The 15,430-nt window shown below is 42.7% G+C and overlaps 2 protein-coding genes across 9 annotated transcripts in view; one reads left to right on the top strand and one right to left on the bottom strand.

Moving 5' to 3' along the window:
- LOC146396009 (uncharacterized) overlaps window positions 1-15,430 on the bottom strand; it is a 138,431-nt gene that overhangs the window by 36,102 nt on the left and 86,899 nt on the right. The window contains exon 3 of one of the 2 annotated variants that reach the window (XM_084999967.1): window positions 3,098-6,285. The exons of the other annotated variant lie outside the window; for it this stretch is intronic. Within the exon in view, the coding sequence (XP_084856093.1) occupies window positions 6,227-6,285 (59 nt within the window). The 3' untranslated portion in view covers window positions 3,098-6,226. Of the gene's footprint in view, window positions 1-3,097; window positions 6,286-15,430 lie in introns of those variants that run through there. 2 annotated transcript variants of the gene reach the window in all.
- The window catches only part of PDE11A (phosphodiesterase 11A), a 427,800-nt gene that overhangs the window by 391,080 nt on the left and 21,290 nt on the right, over window positions 1-15,430 (top strand). For all 7 annotated transcript variants that reach the window (XR_014829804.1, XM_084999950.1, XM_084999948.1 and 4 more), the window contains one exon: window positions 2,260-2,343. Coding sequence is in view for 6 of the 7 variants with exons in the window: in XM_084999950.1 (XP_084856076.1) it covers window positions 2,260-2,343 (84 nt within the window). In the remaining variant the exon portion in view is untranslated. The remainder of the gene's footprint in view (window positions 1-2,259; window positions 2,344-15,430) is intronic.

Genomic DNA, 15,430 nt, shown 5'->3' with positions numbered 1-15,430 from the left:
GAACCTCCATATGCCACAGGTGCGGCCCTAAAAAGACCAAAAAAAAAAAAAAAAAAAAAAGGTAGTGAAAAGACAACCCACAGAATGGGAGAAATTATTTGGAAAGTGTAGATCTGATATGGGCCTAATATCTAAAATATGTAAAAACTATTGCTACTCAACAATAGAAAGACAAATAACCTAATTTATTACATGGGTAAAGGATCTAAATAGAGATTTCTTCAAGGAATATATATAATTGGCCAAGAAGCACACGGGAGAAAAAAAAGTTCAAAATCACTAGTCATCGGAAATACAAATCAAAACCACAGTGAGATATGACTTCACACCCACTAAGATGATTATAATCTAAAAGATGATAGCAAGAGTTGGCAAGGATGTAGAGAAATTGAAACTTTGTACATTGCTGGTGAGATTATAAAATGATGCAGCCGCTTTGGAAAAAAGTTCAGCAATTCCTCAAAACATTAAACGTTAGCGTTACCATATGGCCAGCAATCCTACCTCTAGGTATACCCTCAAGAGAAATGAAAACATACATCCATACAAAACCTGTACATGAATGTTTGTAGTGGCATTATTCACAACACCCAAAAAGTGGAAACGACCAGAATGTCCATCTGCTGACGAAAAGGTAACCAAAATCTGGTATATCTATACAGGGGAATGACATTTTGTCAGTAAAAATGAGTGAAGTGCCAACGCATGCATACAGGGGTAAACCTTGAAAACATTATTCTGAGGGAAAGAAGCCAATCACAAGGGACCACATATGATATGATTCCATTTATATGACATGTGCAGAATAAGCAAGTCTGTAGAGACAGCAGGTGGGGGGATTTGGGGAAGAATGAAGAGCTACTACTGATTGGTATGTGATTTTCTTGGGGTGATAAAAAAAATGTTCTAAAATTGACTATGGTTATGTTTCACAGCTAACTGTGAATATATAAAAACCAGTGAATTAAAAAAAAATTATGCACCAGAAACAGAGTAATTAAATTAATATGAAAATTTCAGATAGCCATGAGAGCTATAGTGAGGATAAAACAGAGTAATATTTTTAAAGGAACATTTTGGACCAAGATTTCATGCAGTTCACAAGAACCAGCCTTTCCTCCAGCGCATTTCACGGTCTTTTCTAAATGTCTAGTCCTCTTTCCTGATACCTATATTTCACATTGCAAGACAAGGATGAGCAGAGCCTACGGGAGATAGTGATCTTCTCCCTAACTTGGAGATCTTTTCCTGGGCAATGCACTTCTATCTTGTGAGCCGCTGCAGCTAGTGATTTTGGCCCCACCCACTCCCACCCTCCTTCCTAAGTCTGGCAGATGCAGGATTTTTCAACATACCTGGATCCAGGGGATGTCTTGAATTTGCCCTCATGACCTATGTGAATGAACAGCAAAATGATGTGGATGCCACATTTTATTTAGAGGAAAGACAAAACCTGCTTTAAGACAGTAAGGCAGAGCAGGCTTGCTTCTTAGAGCCTGGCCTTACTCCTTAAGGACAAAGAGAGGGACATTCTCACTGGAGTAGGGCTGGCAGAGTTTTTTTCAAGGGATCCATCAATTCCAATGGATTATCTCTCTTTTCATGTCTGCCCAATAGAAATAAGTCACTTCTTTTTCTCAAAAATAGATATCAAAATTTTCTAAACATTATAAAATCAGAAAGTTTAAAGGCTGGGAATGAGGAGGGAATCAGTACCTCCCCCCATCATCCATCCAATGATAGATTAAAAATTTAGGACAGAACCTAAATTAAAGATTTAATGACAGGACCTTACTAAAAAAACACAAAAGTGCCCCCACCCTGAAAATTAATACATAGTTTCTATTTAAAATAAAATTGCTTTTAAGGATCTTTTCCAATTGATCCCACCCTCTCTTGCTATAAAAACAAAAGCCTGCCCTATTTTTGTGGCAATAAAACACTTCCTCTTCTTTTGACTTCCCAATTCCCAGGACTTGATGACTTGATTTAGTGGCAGTTACCTGTATCTAGAGACAGATTTTGGCCCCAAGGAGTTGTGTGCTATAAAGTTCAAATAAATTCGCTTACAAATCTCATAAAAAGAGGTGAAAATACTTTATTTCTCATCATAGATAAAGGCAAAGAAAGTACGTGTAAAGATTGATTGTGATTTGTGAAGTGTTCAGTTGGTAAAAATCGGATCATCATGGCAAAGTGTTTGACAAAGTGCTGAAAGACTCCAGTGTAATAAAGCAAGCTTCTCCTCCCCCATTCTAGGCTATTTTTGATCGAAACCGGAAGGATGAGCTGCCTCGGTTGCAACTGGAGTGGATTGATAGCATCTGCATGCCTTTGTATCAGGTAAGCATGATTCAGAAGGGTTTGTGTGTCTGGACCAAGCCAGGAAAGAAGAATGTATGTGCTTCATTTTCAGAAGTTCTAGTTTCAGGACATCCTTCCAGGCTTTGTATGTTGCCAGGAACGCCAGTTACAGTTAGTTTCTCTCGCCTCAGATTTCTTTTCTTTTTTCTTTTTGGGCCACACCTGCAGCACATGGAGGTTCCCAGGCTAGGGGTCGAATCGGAGGTGTAGCTACTGGCCTACGCCACACCACAGCAACTCGGGATCCGGGCCTAGTCTCCAACCTACACCACAGCTCATGGCAATGCTGGATCCTTGATCCACTGAGCGGAGCCAGGGATCAAACACACGTCCTCATGGATCCTAGTCAGGTTCAGGTTTGTTTCCACTGCGCCACAACAGAACTCCCTCTCCTTGGATTTCTAATGGTTCCCCTGAGAAGAGTTGGTACTTAGAGGCCAGAGACCTGATTCTCCTTCTAGAACATAATCTCCCTGGGCCTCAACTCCATCTATAAACCAGGGACAATAATATTTTATCTCAGCATTTCCTGAGCTGTTCCCCATGGAACATATGTATCCAGCCATAGCCTGGTAGGTATCTTTTCAAAAAGAGTTCTCAGGCCCAATAATTAGGGAACCTCTTGTGCACATTGAAATAAATACTGACGGCTCAGAGAAGTCCAGGAGAGAAGCGTGTTTAACATGATTAACTCTGAATTTGTCAAATGTTTAACCATGGAAATCTCTGTCAGTTTTTGTTTTTTGTGTTGTTGGTTTTTTTTACAATTTTTCTTTCACTTTTATTAATATCTTGTGAGACAGAGAGTTCCGTGAAACATGGCCTTCTGCTCTGACTCCATGGTCTGGGCCATCGGGTGTTGAAAAGCACCTTCCGTCTATAACATCCATTTCTGTCTGAGCCACACAAGGGGCACTCACGGCTTCTATGTAACTCCATTAAGAACTCAGTATTATGGAGTTCCTGTCGTGGAGCAGTGGAAATGAATCTGACTAGGAACCATGAGGTTGTGGGTTTGATCCCTGGCCTCGCTCAGTGGGTTAAGGACCTGGCGTTGCCGTGAGCTGTGGTGTAGGTTGCGGCTCGGATCCCACATTGCTGAGGCTCTGGCGTAGGCTGGCAGCTACAGCTCAGATTAGACCCCATATGCTGCGGGTGCGGCCTTAGAAAAGACAAAAACAAACAAACAAAACCAATGCTTTTAAACTTAAGTTTTCAACTGTTGATTCAATAGTTTAGAGCTAGTTACCTCCCTTCTCCACCTCCCCTCCAAGGGCTGACTTATAAAAAAATTAGTGATGCTCCCACCAAATTGCATTGTGTCTCTCTCATCTATAGCCTTGTTTTTGGTGTAGCAGCTTTTCCACTGCCTCACTTCACCTCTGCTAGATATTCTTCCCAATCTTTTCTTACTAAACCAACAGGCAAAACATGGCATCTATAGAGAAATGTGGAAGGAGCCGTTTATAAAAGTTTGTATTCATACCTGCTGCTGTATCTTCTCAGGGGACAGAGTGAAAATTCATGCTCTTTTTTTTAAAAATTTCTTATCACTTATTTTTTTTAAATCTCACAGATTTCATTTATGAATGCTTTATAATGTATATGTTATATGTTGCAAATTTATATAACTTTGAAATCAACATTTCAAAAAGCCCTCAAACTGAAACCTTGTAGAATGACTTCAAGTATGCTCCCTGAGAGTCCCCATTTTGTCCTATCTCCACTGGTTGGGTGTTTTTTGTTACTTAACCGAAAAATCTCACTTTAACTGTTGGTGATCCAGAATGGAAATGGAATCAGTCAGTGGGCAGAAGTCATCATCAGTCCAAAGAGAAAATCTTGAGGAAATGATTTGCCAAGCAATGCAGGTCCCTGATGCAACATTGGTCAATGAAGCAAAATGTCTCCAGAAACTCAGGTTGTTGCCAAACAGTCGGTTTGGAGTTTTTCATGGGCAAGTGCAACAATACAGGGTCTGAGAGGATAGAGGCAAATGGGAAAGTATGCAGGTAGCAAGAATCCCAAACTCTGGGAGAGGATAGGAGCATAAGAATCCAAAGTGGCTTTGCTAAGTCAGTCTGAGCAGCGGGCAAAAGGATACAGAACAGTAGCTATGAGACCAAAAAAAAATGTCCTTTTAATGGCCAGGGCCCTGCACCCATGTGGGACAGGTTGGGGTGGCAAGAAACCTCATGCAGAGCCTGAAGCAAACAGATTCATACATTGTGATCGGGCACCTCCTCGTAGGCAGAGCAGTGTGGAGAGATGTGGTCCAGCAAAGGGAGAAGCCAACCAAAGGCGTGGCGTGGCCGAGGCTGCTGGGTACAGCCCAGGTCAGGACGGGGCATGTGGAGGTGAGGGCAGAGGGGCCACGGGGCAGTAGATACACACATGGTTTTAGCGCAGCTTTTTGACTTCACTGACTTTCACTGGGTAAATTGGTTTCACTTCATGGGTTTGAGGGGGTTGTGCTTGGTCAAAACAGATCAAGCACTTTCCACTTTTGCTCCAGTTTGCTGAGTTTGATCTCTCCTCCAAGCAAAGGGTAGATTTTCAATACTTTCTGGTACATGAAGGGCTATTTATTTATGTGCCTATGTGAGAAACCACTAAAAGTACACTGGTACATTTTGGAAGCCCATTGCATTTAAAATTGAAACTCTTACCTCTGGGACAACTTCAGGTTCCACGTTGTGCCTATGTTGAGGGAAAACAATGAGAACCCCTCAACCCTCTGGAATCTAGTCAATAAGAAGTTTCCTAAGTAATCTAGTGATTGACTCAAAGCGACTGACAAACCTAAAAAGGAGGGAAGGAACTGTCCCAGATCCCTGGATGGTTATATAGTAGAGAAATGTGACATGCTTACATACATGTGTTTGTATGTGAGTATATAATTCTCCAGAACTTGCTCATCTTTTTAATCTTATGATGCCAAACTTTTCCTTGAAAAAAAGAAAGAAGACAGACAGAAAGAAAGAAAGAAAGAAAGAAAGAAAGAAAGAAAGAAGGAAGGAAGGAAGGAAGGAAGGAGGGAAGGAGGGAAGGAAGAGAGAGAGAAAAAAGAGAAAGAAAGGAAAGAGAGAAGAAAGAACAAACTAAAAGAAAGGAAATGGTCCTAACAGGCAGAAGTCATGATTTATCTGTGACAGCATTTTAATCAGGAAGCATATAGGAAGCCGAGAGTGGGCAGGGAACCATCAAAGCGTGTTCCCCAAGAGAAGACTAAAGCCCTGGTTAGTTAGCTCTGTCCTAGCAGGGTATCTCGGAGGAATACATTGACATCTGATTCCCGTGCTTTCTGCTGTCTTTGCCCCCTGCTGGGGATCCATTAGCCTGCTGCTCAACATCTTTGGAGAAAGAAAAAACAGAAAGAATGAAGAGGGGGGGGAAAAATCCAGACACCATCAAACTTTGAAGTCCTTGCTGCACCAGCCTTAGGGATAAACAGAAAACCTGATGTGGCAGCATCACACTGAGCCTGCCTTTGCAATAGCAGGCTGAGCTTTTGCCCTTTATCTTCATTCCCAACTTAATCAAACCTCAGTGCACCTAGAATTTCAATGATGCACAGAGACATTATAAATCTTCTGTTGGTTAAGGATTGAGGGATTTAATTTTTATTATGAACATAATCAGAGTTTCAGCTCATCCCAGCCTGGCTCTTGATTTTGGAGTGTTTGACAGATAATGAAAAAGGGCTTGACCTGGATAGAATCTAGCCAGAATAGTTCTCTTTTGCCATTCAAAGAAGAGTTTGCCAAGAGTGTTGCCTCTTCATAAAAATGTCGTGGGGTTTCCACAACAGACAGGGCTTCCAATGTTGTGATTATTGTAACTTTTGACTTCTTTCTTGCCTTCAGTTGTAGTGGTCTTTTGGAAAATCCATTCCACCTGATGCAATTATTAATATGTTGTCTGGAAAGAAGGGAGGGAAAAATATTTAAAATACCATTTAAGTTGTAGAAACCAGGAGTTAGGATTGATAAACTGGAAAAGAAGTAAGGTGCTGCTCCAAGACAATTTTTCTGATACCAATAAAAGTACTTGAAAAACAACTCAACATTCCCTAGATAGGTCATATTTTGTGTTCAATTTTTTTAAAAAAAAGAAAAAGTGAGCTACAGAGTGACTGGTGAGACTCTAACATCATCGCCGCTTAAAAGCCTACAAGAAATGGAATGTGGGTAGAGAGGACAATTCATCACATACTTAAAAAAATAGGACACTATACAAATCAGTTTCCTATAAATGTTTCATCTACAACATTTAGTATTCCTGTGAATGAGAGAAGGAAATCATTGAGGCTACTTTCTTATCCGTCTTTACAAAGAAGGGGACATATATGAAATGACGTCATATATAACTCTAGAAACACCAGAAGAAAGAAAAACAGAATGGAAGAGGGAGGAAAGGAAGGAAGGAAGAAAATAATTTCCTATATTCTCTATAATTTGTCTTTCTGGCTCCACCTTTTCCTGGTGATGGGTGGCCGAATTCAGGGACTGGTACTTAACAAAGTCTCTCACTTCCTTCTGGTTAAAACAAGTCCTTGGGAAGACGATAAGGTGAATTGTTCCCAATCAAAGCCATTTCTTCTCCCCAGCTGACATCTTGGTGCTAGGGGTGCTCACCTGTCCTTGTAACTGTTCTGTGACTCTGGGGAAAGGGACCCTGAGTATACCCTCTGCCTGTGGGATCCGGACTCAGCGTGATGCCAAGCTGGCCTCCAGGACAGTGGTGTGGGTGTGACAAGCACTTTGAGCAGACCCTGGTCTGCTCATGGCCAGGCTCTCATGGCCAGCTGCCACCAGCTTCCTGGTCAGTTCCCGTCACCTGGTTTTCACCCTGCTATCCACACAGCAGGACAGAGGGCAACAGCTTCTCCGCTTTCTAATATGTTGCCTGGGTAATGCCAACTTGTTCCAGGAAAGTTCTGTCATTTTCCTGATTTAGGCTCTGAGATTCAGAGACAAGCCTTCCCCTCACCCTCAGGGTTTGACCCCCAAGGAGCACAGAACTAAGACACTCACTTGTGATCTCAATCTCCCCTCCTCTCTCATTCCCTTTCTGTCTCTCCTCCTTCTTTCTCTCCTCCCCGCTCTCCCTACTTCCCCCCCCCCCCTTTCTCTAATACCCATAGTAGAAAGTTTTTGAATTTTCTTTTCCTAGTCTGATGGGGAGCCGCCTTATGTGGTCTCCGGTGTGTTCTCCACGCCAGAGCTTTGCAGTCAGACTTGATGATCTGACTTAGCCAGTCTTGGTTCTTAAGAGTTCTGGAATTTAGAAATCCCCTTTCTCACCACACAAATCTGGTCATGAGAGTTATTCTCTCTCAAAGCCTGATGACGGTGGTTTGCTGTTCCTCACTGGGAACCACCATTTGCCTGAAGGAGGAAAGCCTACTGAGCTAATGGGTGGGGAGCCACAGCATCACAATTCAAGCAGAGGAAAAACACTGGTTTAATATTTTCAAACTATTGCCCATGTTACATATACCATACCCAAGTCTGAGTGCTGGTAGTAAAACCTGTTCAAAATTTTCTAGGTACCAATAGCCAAATACAAATGGAAGAGAAATCTTAACTTCCCCCAATGTCATACCCTGTCTTCCAAACTTCTGCCAAAATGATTTTCCTTATTAAAAAAAAAATCAGGAGTTCCCTTCATGGCTCAGCAGAAATGAATCTGACCAGTATCCATGAGGATGTAGGTTTCATCCCTGGCCTTGCTCAGTAGCATGTTAGGGATCCAGCGCTGCCATGAGCTTGCAGACAGGAGGCCGGGGGGTGGGCTTGGATCCCACGTTGCTGTGGCTGTGGTGTAGGCCGGCAGCTATAGCTCCGATTCGACCCCTAGCCTGGGAACTTCCATGTGCTGCAGGTGTAGCCCTAAAAAAAGACCAAGAAAAAAAGGCCAATAACAACAACAACAACAAATCAGATCATGGCATCTTAAAAACCTTGGGTTACTACCACCATCTATCAGATACCTTCCAGATTCCTGGGGTCAGCCCTCTCATTCTGAGGCCCCTGCCTCTCGGCCTCACCTCCTGACACCCATGCGCACCATGTGCCCCAAAGCACAGGACTCACAAGCCCTTTTGTCCGTCTTCCTTTGCCTTTGCTTATACCTTCCTCCCTCTTGTTTCTGCCTAGAAAAGGGCAACCGAAACCATCACCTCCTCTCTTCTGTAGCACTCTACCCATTTCTTCCAAACCACACATAACACTTTGTATTGTGGTTATCTTTCCGTCTATCTTTTCTGTTTCTCTTTCCTGTTGGACTAGTTTCTTGGGACCAGCATATTCCTGGTACCCAGAACAGTACCTAGAACATTAAAAGTGATGTTGGTTGAATAAATGAAGAAATAGAAGAAAGAATCATGGGCTGCAGGACCACAGAACTAATAAGCAGTGGAATGTGCAAAATAAGGTTGTAATGTCATTTTAAATTATCACCTATAAATATATAAAACCTTTCATCAGAGTGTGCACTGTTATATTCCTGCCCATAATCTGAAGTATATGGCCTATATCTTTTTAGAAAGTAGTTTAGTTCTCATCATGGTTGAATTGGCCCTTAATTCTGGTGTAAAAAGACGAGTTTATAGCCATGAATTTTTTCAGGGCTTTGACTTTTTCAACTATCCAGCATTGGCAGAAAATATAGTCTTCTAGTTATTTTAATATTCAAGTTAATAAGGAGAGCTAACATATACACAGATTTCAAGAAATTATATATTGTGAACATCTGATTTCAAGAAATTACAATATAGTAAAACATATGAGGTTATCATGAATAAAATAGAGTTTTCTTTTGACTTAGAAGACTTTTCAGATCCTTCAGCGCCAAAGAGTTATCAATACAAACAAGAAATAATAATGTGCTCTGTAGGATGAAGTGCTGAATAGCAGAGAGGGCTCCTCAATAGCAAACCATTCAGGTTCATGGGGCTTCCTGCATCATGCATGATTTATGGCAGGTGAAAGCATCTCACACCCTTGGCTATAGCTCAGAGTTCTTCCTGAGTACCTGGCATGCCAGGCTGTTTAATTTTAGAGGGAATTTTTCACTTTTAAAAAATTAGTTAGGCTTGATAAAGCAACCAGCTTTGTGTACATTCTTGTAAATAAAATAGACTTTATTTCATGCAACTTTTAAAAAAACTATTTTTACATAGTAGGAATCCATTTCTATTTATATACACTTTATGAGCTCAAAACTGCCATCATGAATCTATATTAAAATGCTGGGATCTGGTAAAAAGAATTATACTCCCTAATAAGGCTTTTGAGGATAGAATTTAAGATAAGATCTATTTCTCCCTATTCAGCTGACCAGCATAAATAACTCTTTTAAAAGCAATTCTGCTTTGGAATCACAAAGCTAAAAATTATTTAATCCCAAGTCCATACAAGGCTTGGAATGCTGTCTTTACTTCAGTTACTTTCTAGTTCCTCTAGAAAGCATATTTTAAACACTGGCTTACCTCTTGTTCTTGGCCTTCTCTCTGTGACTCTTTTCAGAAGAAAAAGGAGAGAAGGAAGGAAGGGAGGAGGAAAGAGGAGGGAAGGAGGGAGGAAGAGAGACGGAAAAAAACACATTTTTCACTAGGAAATGAATCAAGTCCTCTTTTAAAGATGATTTTTTGGGAGTGCCTGTTGTGACTCAAGCAGAAATGAATCTGACTAGTATCCATGAGGACGCAGGTTTGATCCCTGGCCTCAGCCAGTGGGTTAAGGATCTGGTGTTGCCGTGAGCTGTGGTGTAGGCTAGAAGGTGCAGCTCTGATTCGATCCCTAGCTTGGGAACCTCCATATGCCTCGGGTGCAGACCTAAAAAGATTTAAAAAAAACAAAAAAAAAGATGATTTTTTGCATTCTAATTGCTTCTCCAAAATTTCTGCAATTTAATGTTTATTTGGAAGGTCAGCATTGTTTTTGCTCCTGGGAAGTGAGGCATGAGATAAAACACTTTTATGGTGCTGTTGCCAAACAGAATCCTGTGGATTACTCCAGATGTTTCCTAAGAGAACTCAGGGAGTATCTGGGCCCTCAGCTATCACTACGCTTATATTTAGTTATCAAAGCTGCACCCATAAAAATTTTAGATAAATCACTCAAGGCCCATTGCCTCATCTTCGCAAGCAGGTGCTAAATGACAGTGTGATTGGAGAGCAAGGTGCTCAGCCTCATGTACAATGAACATGGCGGCCCAACAGTTGAATCTGATAGCCAGAGTCTAAAGCAGAGTTAAAGACTTCTATTAGACTGAGTTTTTGGAAAAGAAGTTCAATATTAATATAAATAAGGGTACAAAGGTATCCTTATGCATACTTTTTCAGTAAGCAGATGTTTATTGAATATTAACTATAGTGGCCACTGGATAAGGGCTTATATTTTAAAGTTTATAAAGTGCTTTTACATACACAATTTAATTTGACTCTTAACTCTGTGAAGGAAGAAAATCCTTCATCCTGGATCCTGTAATGTCTAATGGTCTAAGTTGTATAGTATGAGGAAACTGAAACCTAAAGAAGCTAATGAGGAGTTCCCATCATGGAGCAGCGGAAACATATCCAACTAGAAACCATGAGGTGGCAGGTTTGATTCCTGGCCTTACTCAGTGGGTTAAGGATCCAGTGTTGCCGTGAGCTGTGGTGTAGGTTGCAGACGTGGCTCGGATTTGGCACTGCTGTGGATCTGGCATAGGCAATAGCAACAGCTCCGATTAGACCCCTAGCCTGGGAACCTCTATATGCCACGGGTGCGGCCCTAAAAGACAAAAGACAAAAGACAAAAAAAAAAAAAAAAAGAAGAAGATGAAGAAGCAGAAGCAGCAGCAGCAGCAGCAGCAACAGCAGCAGCTAATGGATTTAACCAAAATGAAGCAATTGGTACATAGAAGAACCAGAATTTCCAAGCCACATCCTCTCAGCCTTACTTTGCTTTTTCCCACTCCGCTGCCCTGAAGAGAAAACACGTACAGAAGAGAAAACACGTACAGCCTCAGTGCCAGTCCATTTTATCAGCAGTGCTCTGCTTCTGTAAACCTCCCATTTACAAAATAAAGCTCTGAATTCTTCAGAGGGGAAGTTACTGGGGACCCAAGTAAAGATTCAGGGAGAGCAGTTCCTAGAGCTCCAAATGGGCTAATGGATTCTGTTCAGCTGGTTACTCACTAGAGAAGTACTTTCTCAGAAGGGTTGATGTCAAGCTGTCCTTGACCTAACACTTCCACCTGCAAATCAGTTGATGTTGCCAGTAAAAGATGGCAGATCGACCTCTCTAGTTTATTCCTTTATCCTTCTGAAAAGTCTATTAATAAAACAATGAAGGAATTTATTTAAAGATATAAACTTTCTTGGGAAACTGGAAGAGGCTGGAAGAGTTTTAAGGAGTAGGATAGAAAAGGCCTGCAGGGAGTTCCCCTCATGGCTCAGTGGTTAAAGAATCCGACTAGGAACCAAGAGGTTGAGGGTTCGATCCCTGGCCTTGCTCAGTGGGTTAAGGATCCGGCGTTGCCGTGAGATGTGGTGTAGGTTGCAGACGAGGCTCGGATCCCGCATTGCTGTGGCTCTGGGGGTAGGCCGGCAGCTATAGCTCTGATTAGACCCCTAGCCTGGGAACCTCCATATGCCTCGGAAGCGGCCCTAGAAAAGGCAAAAAAAAGAAAAAAGAAAGAAAAGGCCTGCAGTACTTTGAACAGCCTGGAAATAAGTATGTTAACAACTGAGAAGAAAATGAAGAGCACAGAAGAGAAAACACGTACAGCCTCAGATAATACCCCAGTCATCAAAAGCAGGTGGACTGTGGGGAGAAGGACGGACTCACATTCTCTTTTTCCTGTGATGCCCCTTCGTCCTGTCAGCCACATGCAAACGCCTTTCCACCCAGGTGCTTGAGAGGAGTCTGCTTTGGTTACTTAACATAAGGTCAAAACATCTCCACATCCCTAACATAATTTTCATGTTATCCTTTGAAATGGCAGCCAAGTATCAAAACAATGACATACTTTCTTCAGTCATCCCCTACTTTTTTTGGTTGTTTAGTTTTGTTTTTTTTACTAATTGAGATAACTCTGAAATGAGCACCTTCCAATATTTTATTGACTTATGAATCAATGCTATTAGGTGTGATTAGAAATAATAAATTGCAGAGTTCCCATCTTGGCACAGTGGAAACGAATCTGACTAGGAACCATGAGGTTTAGGATTCAACCCCTGGCCCCGCTCAGTGGGTTAAGGATCTGGTGTTGCCATGGCTGTGGTGTAGGCCGGCAGCTATAGCTCCAATTTGACCCTTAGCGTGGGAATCTCCATGTACCACGGGTGTGGCCCTAGAAAAGACAAAAAGACCAAAAAAAAAAAAAAAAAGAAGAAGAAAAAGAAATAATAAACTGCATCTTTTTTGTCTTTTTAGGGCCGCACCTGCAGCAAATGGAAGTTCCCAGGCTAGGAGTCAAATTGGAGCTACAGCTGCCAGCCTACACCACAGCCACAGCAATGCAGAATCCAAGCCGTGTCTGTGACCTACACCAAAATTCATGGCAGTGCCAGATTCTTAACCCACTGAGTGAGGCCAGGGATCAAACCCACGTCCTCATGGATACTAGTTGGTTATTTACCACTGAGCCACAACAGGAACTCCTGCATCTCTTAAAAAAAAAAAAAAAAAAAAAAAGATATAAACACTCAAGGACAATAGAATGTGAGAGGACATAAGATATCCTCAAATATTGGAAGCTGGAAAGGAAGTAACGTCCCAGGATGTCTGCAGAAGGGGACACATAGCCTCAGAGAAAAGATCTGAATGTACTTGCACTTGGGAACCTCAGCGAAAGCCTCAGCTCCCTGCAGGACACCCAAAAATGAAGCCCCCTAGCAACATTCACAAACTCTCCTACTCCCCCACCCCACTTTACACACTGCCTGGAAAACATATTTCAGTGTCTTGTGCCTACATATATGCTAACAGATAAGGGCCACAGTATGTTGAGGAATGCCTCCAATAGGAAGGAATGGAAGCAAGTCAAAAAACTGAAGGAGAAAGGAGTTTGGAGCACAGGCTAAAGGCAGAAGACAAAAGACACCTTTAGGAGTTCCCTTGTGGTGCAGCGGGTTAGGATCCAGTGTTGTCTCTGTAGCAGCTCGGGTCACTGCTGAGGCGAAGATTGCATCCCCAGCCTGGGAACTTCCACGTGCCCCAGGTGTAGCCAAAAAAAAGGGGGAAAAAAAAAAAGACAACTTTAAAAAAACTTCTAATATAAAAAAGACAAGAAATATGTTATAAAACAGCGCCAAATGCCTGGTATTATTCTTGTCTAATATATTTGGGGGGGTGGCTGCAGCTGTGGCATTCAAGGTTCCTGAGACTGGGATCAAACCTGGGCCACAGCAGTGACCGGTGACAACTCCAGATCCCTAACCACTGGGCCGCCATGGAACTCCTTGTCTGGTATTTTCTAGTTGTCTTGTCATAATTTTCCCCCTCCCCGGGTCCTCCTATACCAGAGGGTTCTCCTGACTCTGTGCCCACTGCCAGCTGCCTCCACTCAGCCCCTCATTATGCCCTGCAGCCCCTCCCCAGTTTCACATCTCGGGGTCCATCCTCCACCTTAACACCAGGGTTATCTTCCTAAAGCAGATCTGATTGTGAGTCCTTTAGACCCTCCCTCGCCATCAGAGAGGCAAAGAGCTAAGCTAGTGCTTTGGACCTTACCAGGGTCGCCTTCTCTCCTGCCTTGCTCTGTACCCTCTGCCCTTGCTGGCCACTAGCCATGTCCCATATTTCTCCCCCACTCATATTCCATGCCCTGTGCCTTTGCTCACATAGCTGTCCCTGCCAGGCCTGCCCTTCCCTCTTCTCCCCAGCAAATCCTGCTCTGACTGTAGCAATCTGCTCAGAGGACAAGCTCCCTGTAAAACTTCAGTTTGCCTCCCAGGAGGTAGATATTCCAGCCTCCAGGACCCACTGCATTTTCCTTTATTAGCACATTATTCTTATTTGTGTTCCCGGTCTCTGTTCCTCGGCCACAATGGCCAGCACACACGGTGAGCCCCAACCTCTGCCCTCCCCCGTGCTGGAGCAGTGGGGTCTGTAGGTTGTTACTCAGTTGCCATGAGACCCCCCCCAGGACTGCCCCCCTTAGCAGCACAGCCCTCGTCGTGACAGGACGGGAAGTGTGTGGCAGCACGTAGCTGCTCGGAAGTTCTTATGTTTCCTTGGCATCCTGTGCCTTCAGCGTGCCCTGAAATGACCTTCCATTCCTGAGCTGCCCTGTGGCAGGCGTTAGCATTTCTGTCTTTATTTCACGGCTGAGGGACTAGGGAGGTTACACTGACTGCTCAGAATTGCCCCAGTGAATTGAGGGGAGTTTCAATGTATGAATGCCTCCTACCAGCAAAGGGATGGATAAACTATGGAACCATAAAATAACAGAAAAGGAAGAATGATTCTCCAAGTCCTTGACTTAACATGCTGCCTGTGATCTTAGTACTACAGATGGTCTGAACAGCTGAAACTGAAATATGACAAGAGAAGGAGCAGCAGAGACAGAGAAGAAGGCAGAGGGAATGAGAAAAGAGACCTAAGATAAGGCAATAAAGGCTGAGTGTGTTCATAAGCACCCTCTCCCAGATCCCTGCTCCTTGTTCATCAAAACTACTGCTCCTTATTATCCTCTGCTTTCTTTTCCTGGCGATCCCCACTGGCTTGCAGCTTTGACTGGAAGTAACTCCTACTCTGCTGTTTTTTAAAAGCGTTTGGCCTTACAAAGTGACTTTCTTCTTGGAGCAAATGGAAGTGATGATAGTTAATATCAACCTTTCCAAGAGTCTGAACGAAAGGTGATGGAGCAGGCGGAAATGCATTGGGAAAGTAAACATTATATACTAAAGCCCTCCATACCTGTGATGCATTATTCTTGTTATCATTAATATCATCTCTAAGCTTCAGTAGCCTCCTTGGGAAATTTAGATAATAAGTAGCCAAACTGCCTGTCTCACTAAGATGTAGTGAGTCTGTAACATTTGCTGAGCACTTCCCATGTGCCAGGCACT

Source organism: Sus scrofa, chromosome 15 (assembly GCF_054392235.1).
Source record: "Sus scrofa isolate SSC_HxYL_T2T_F1_AM1 chromosome 15, Sscrofa_HxYL_maternal_Yorkshire_Landrace_v2.0, whole genome shotgun sequence".
In the NCBI taxonomy this organism is placed as follows: domain Eukaryota; kingdom Metazoa; phylum Chordata; class Mammalia; order Artiodactyla; family Suidae; genus Sus; species Sus scrofa.
Note: the sequence above shows the minus strand (reverse complement) of the source record. Positions and strands in the feature narration are given on the sequence as shown.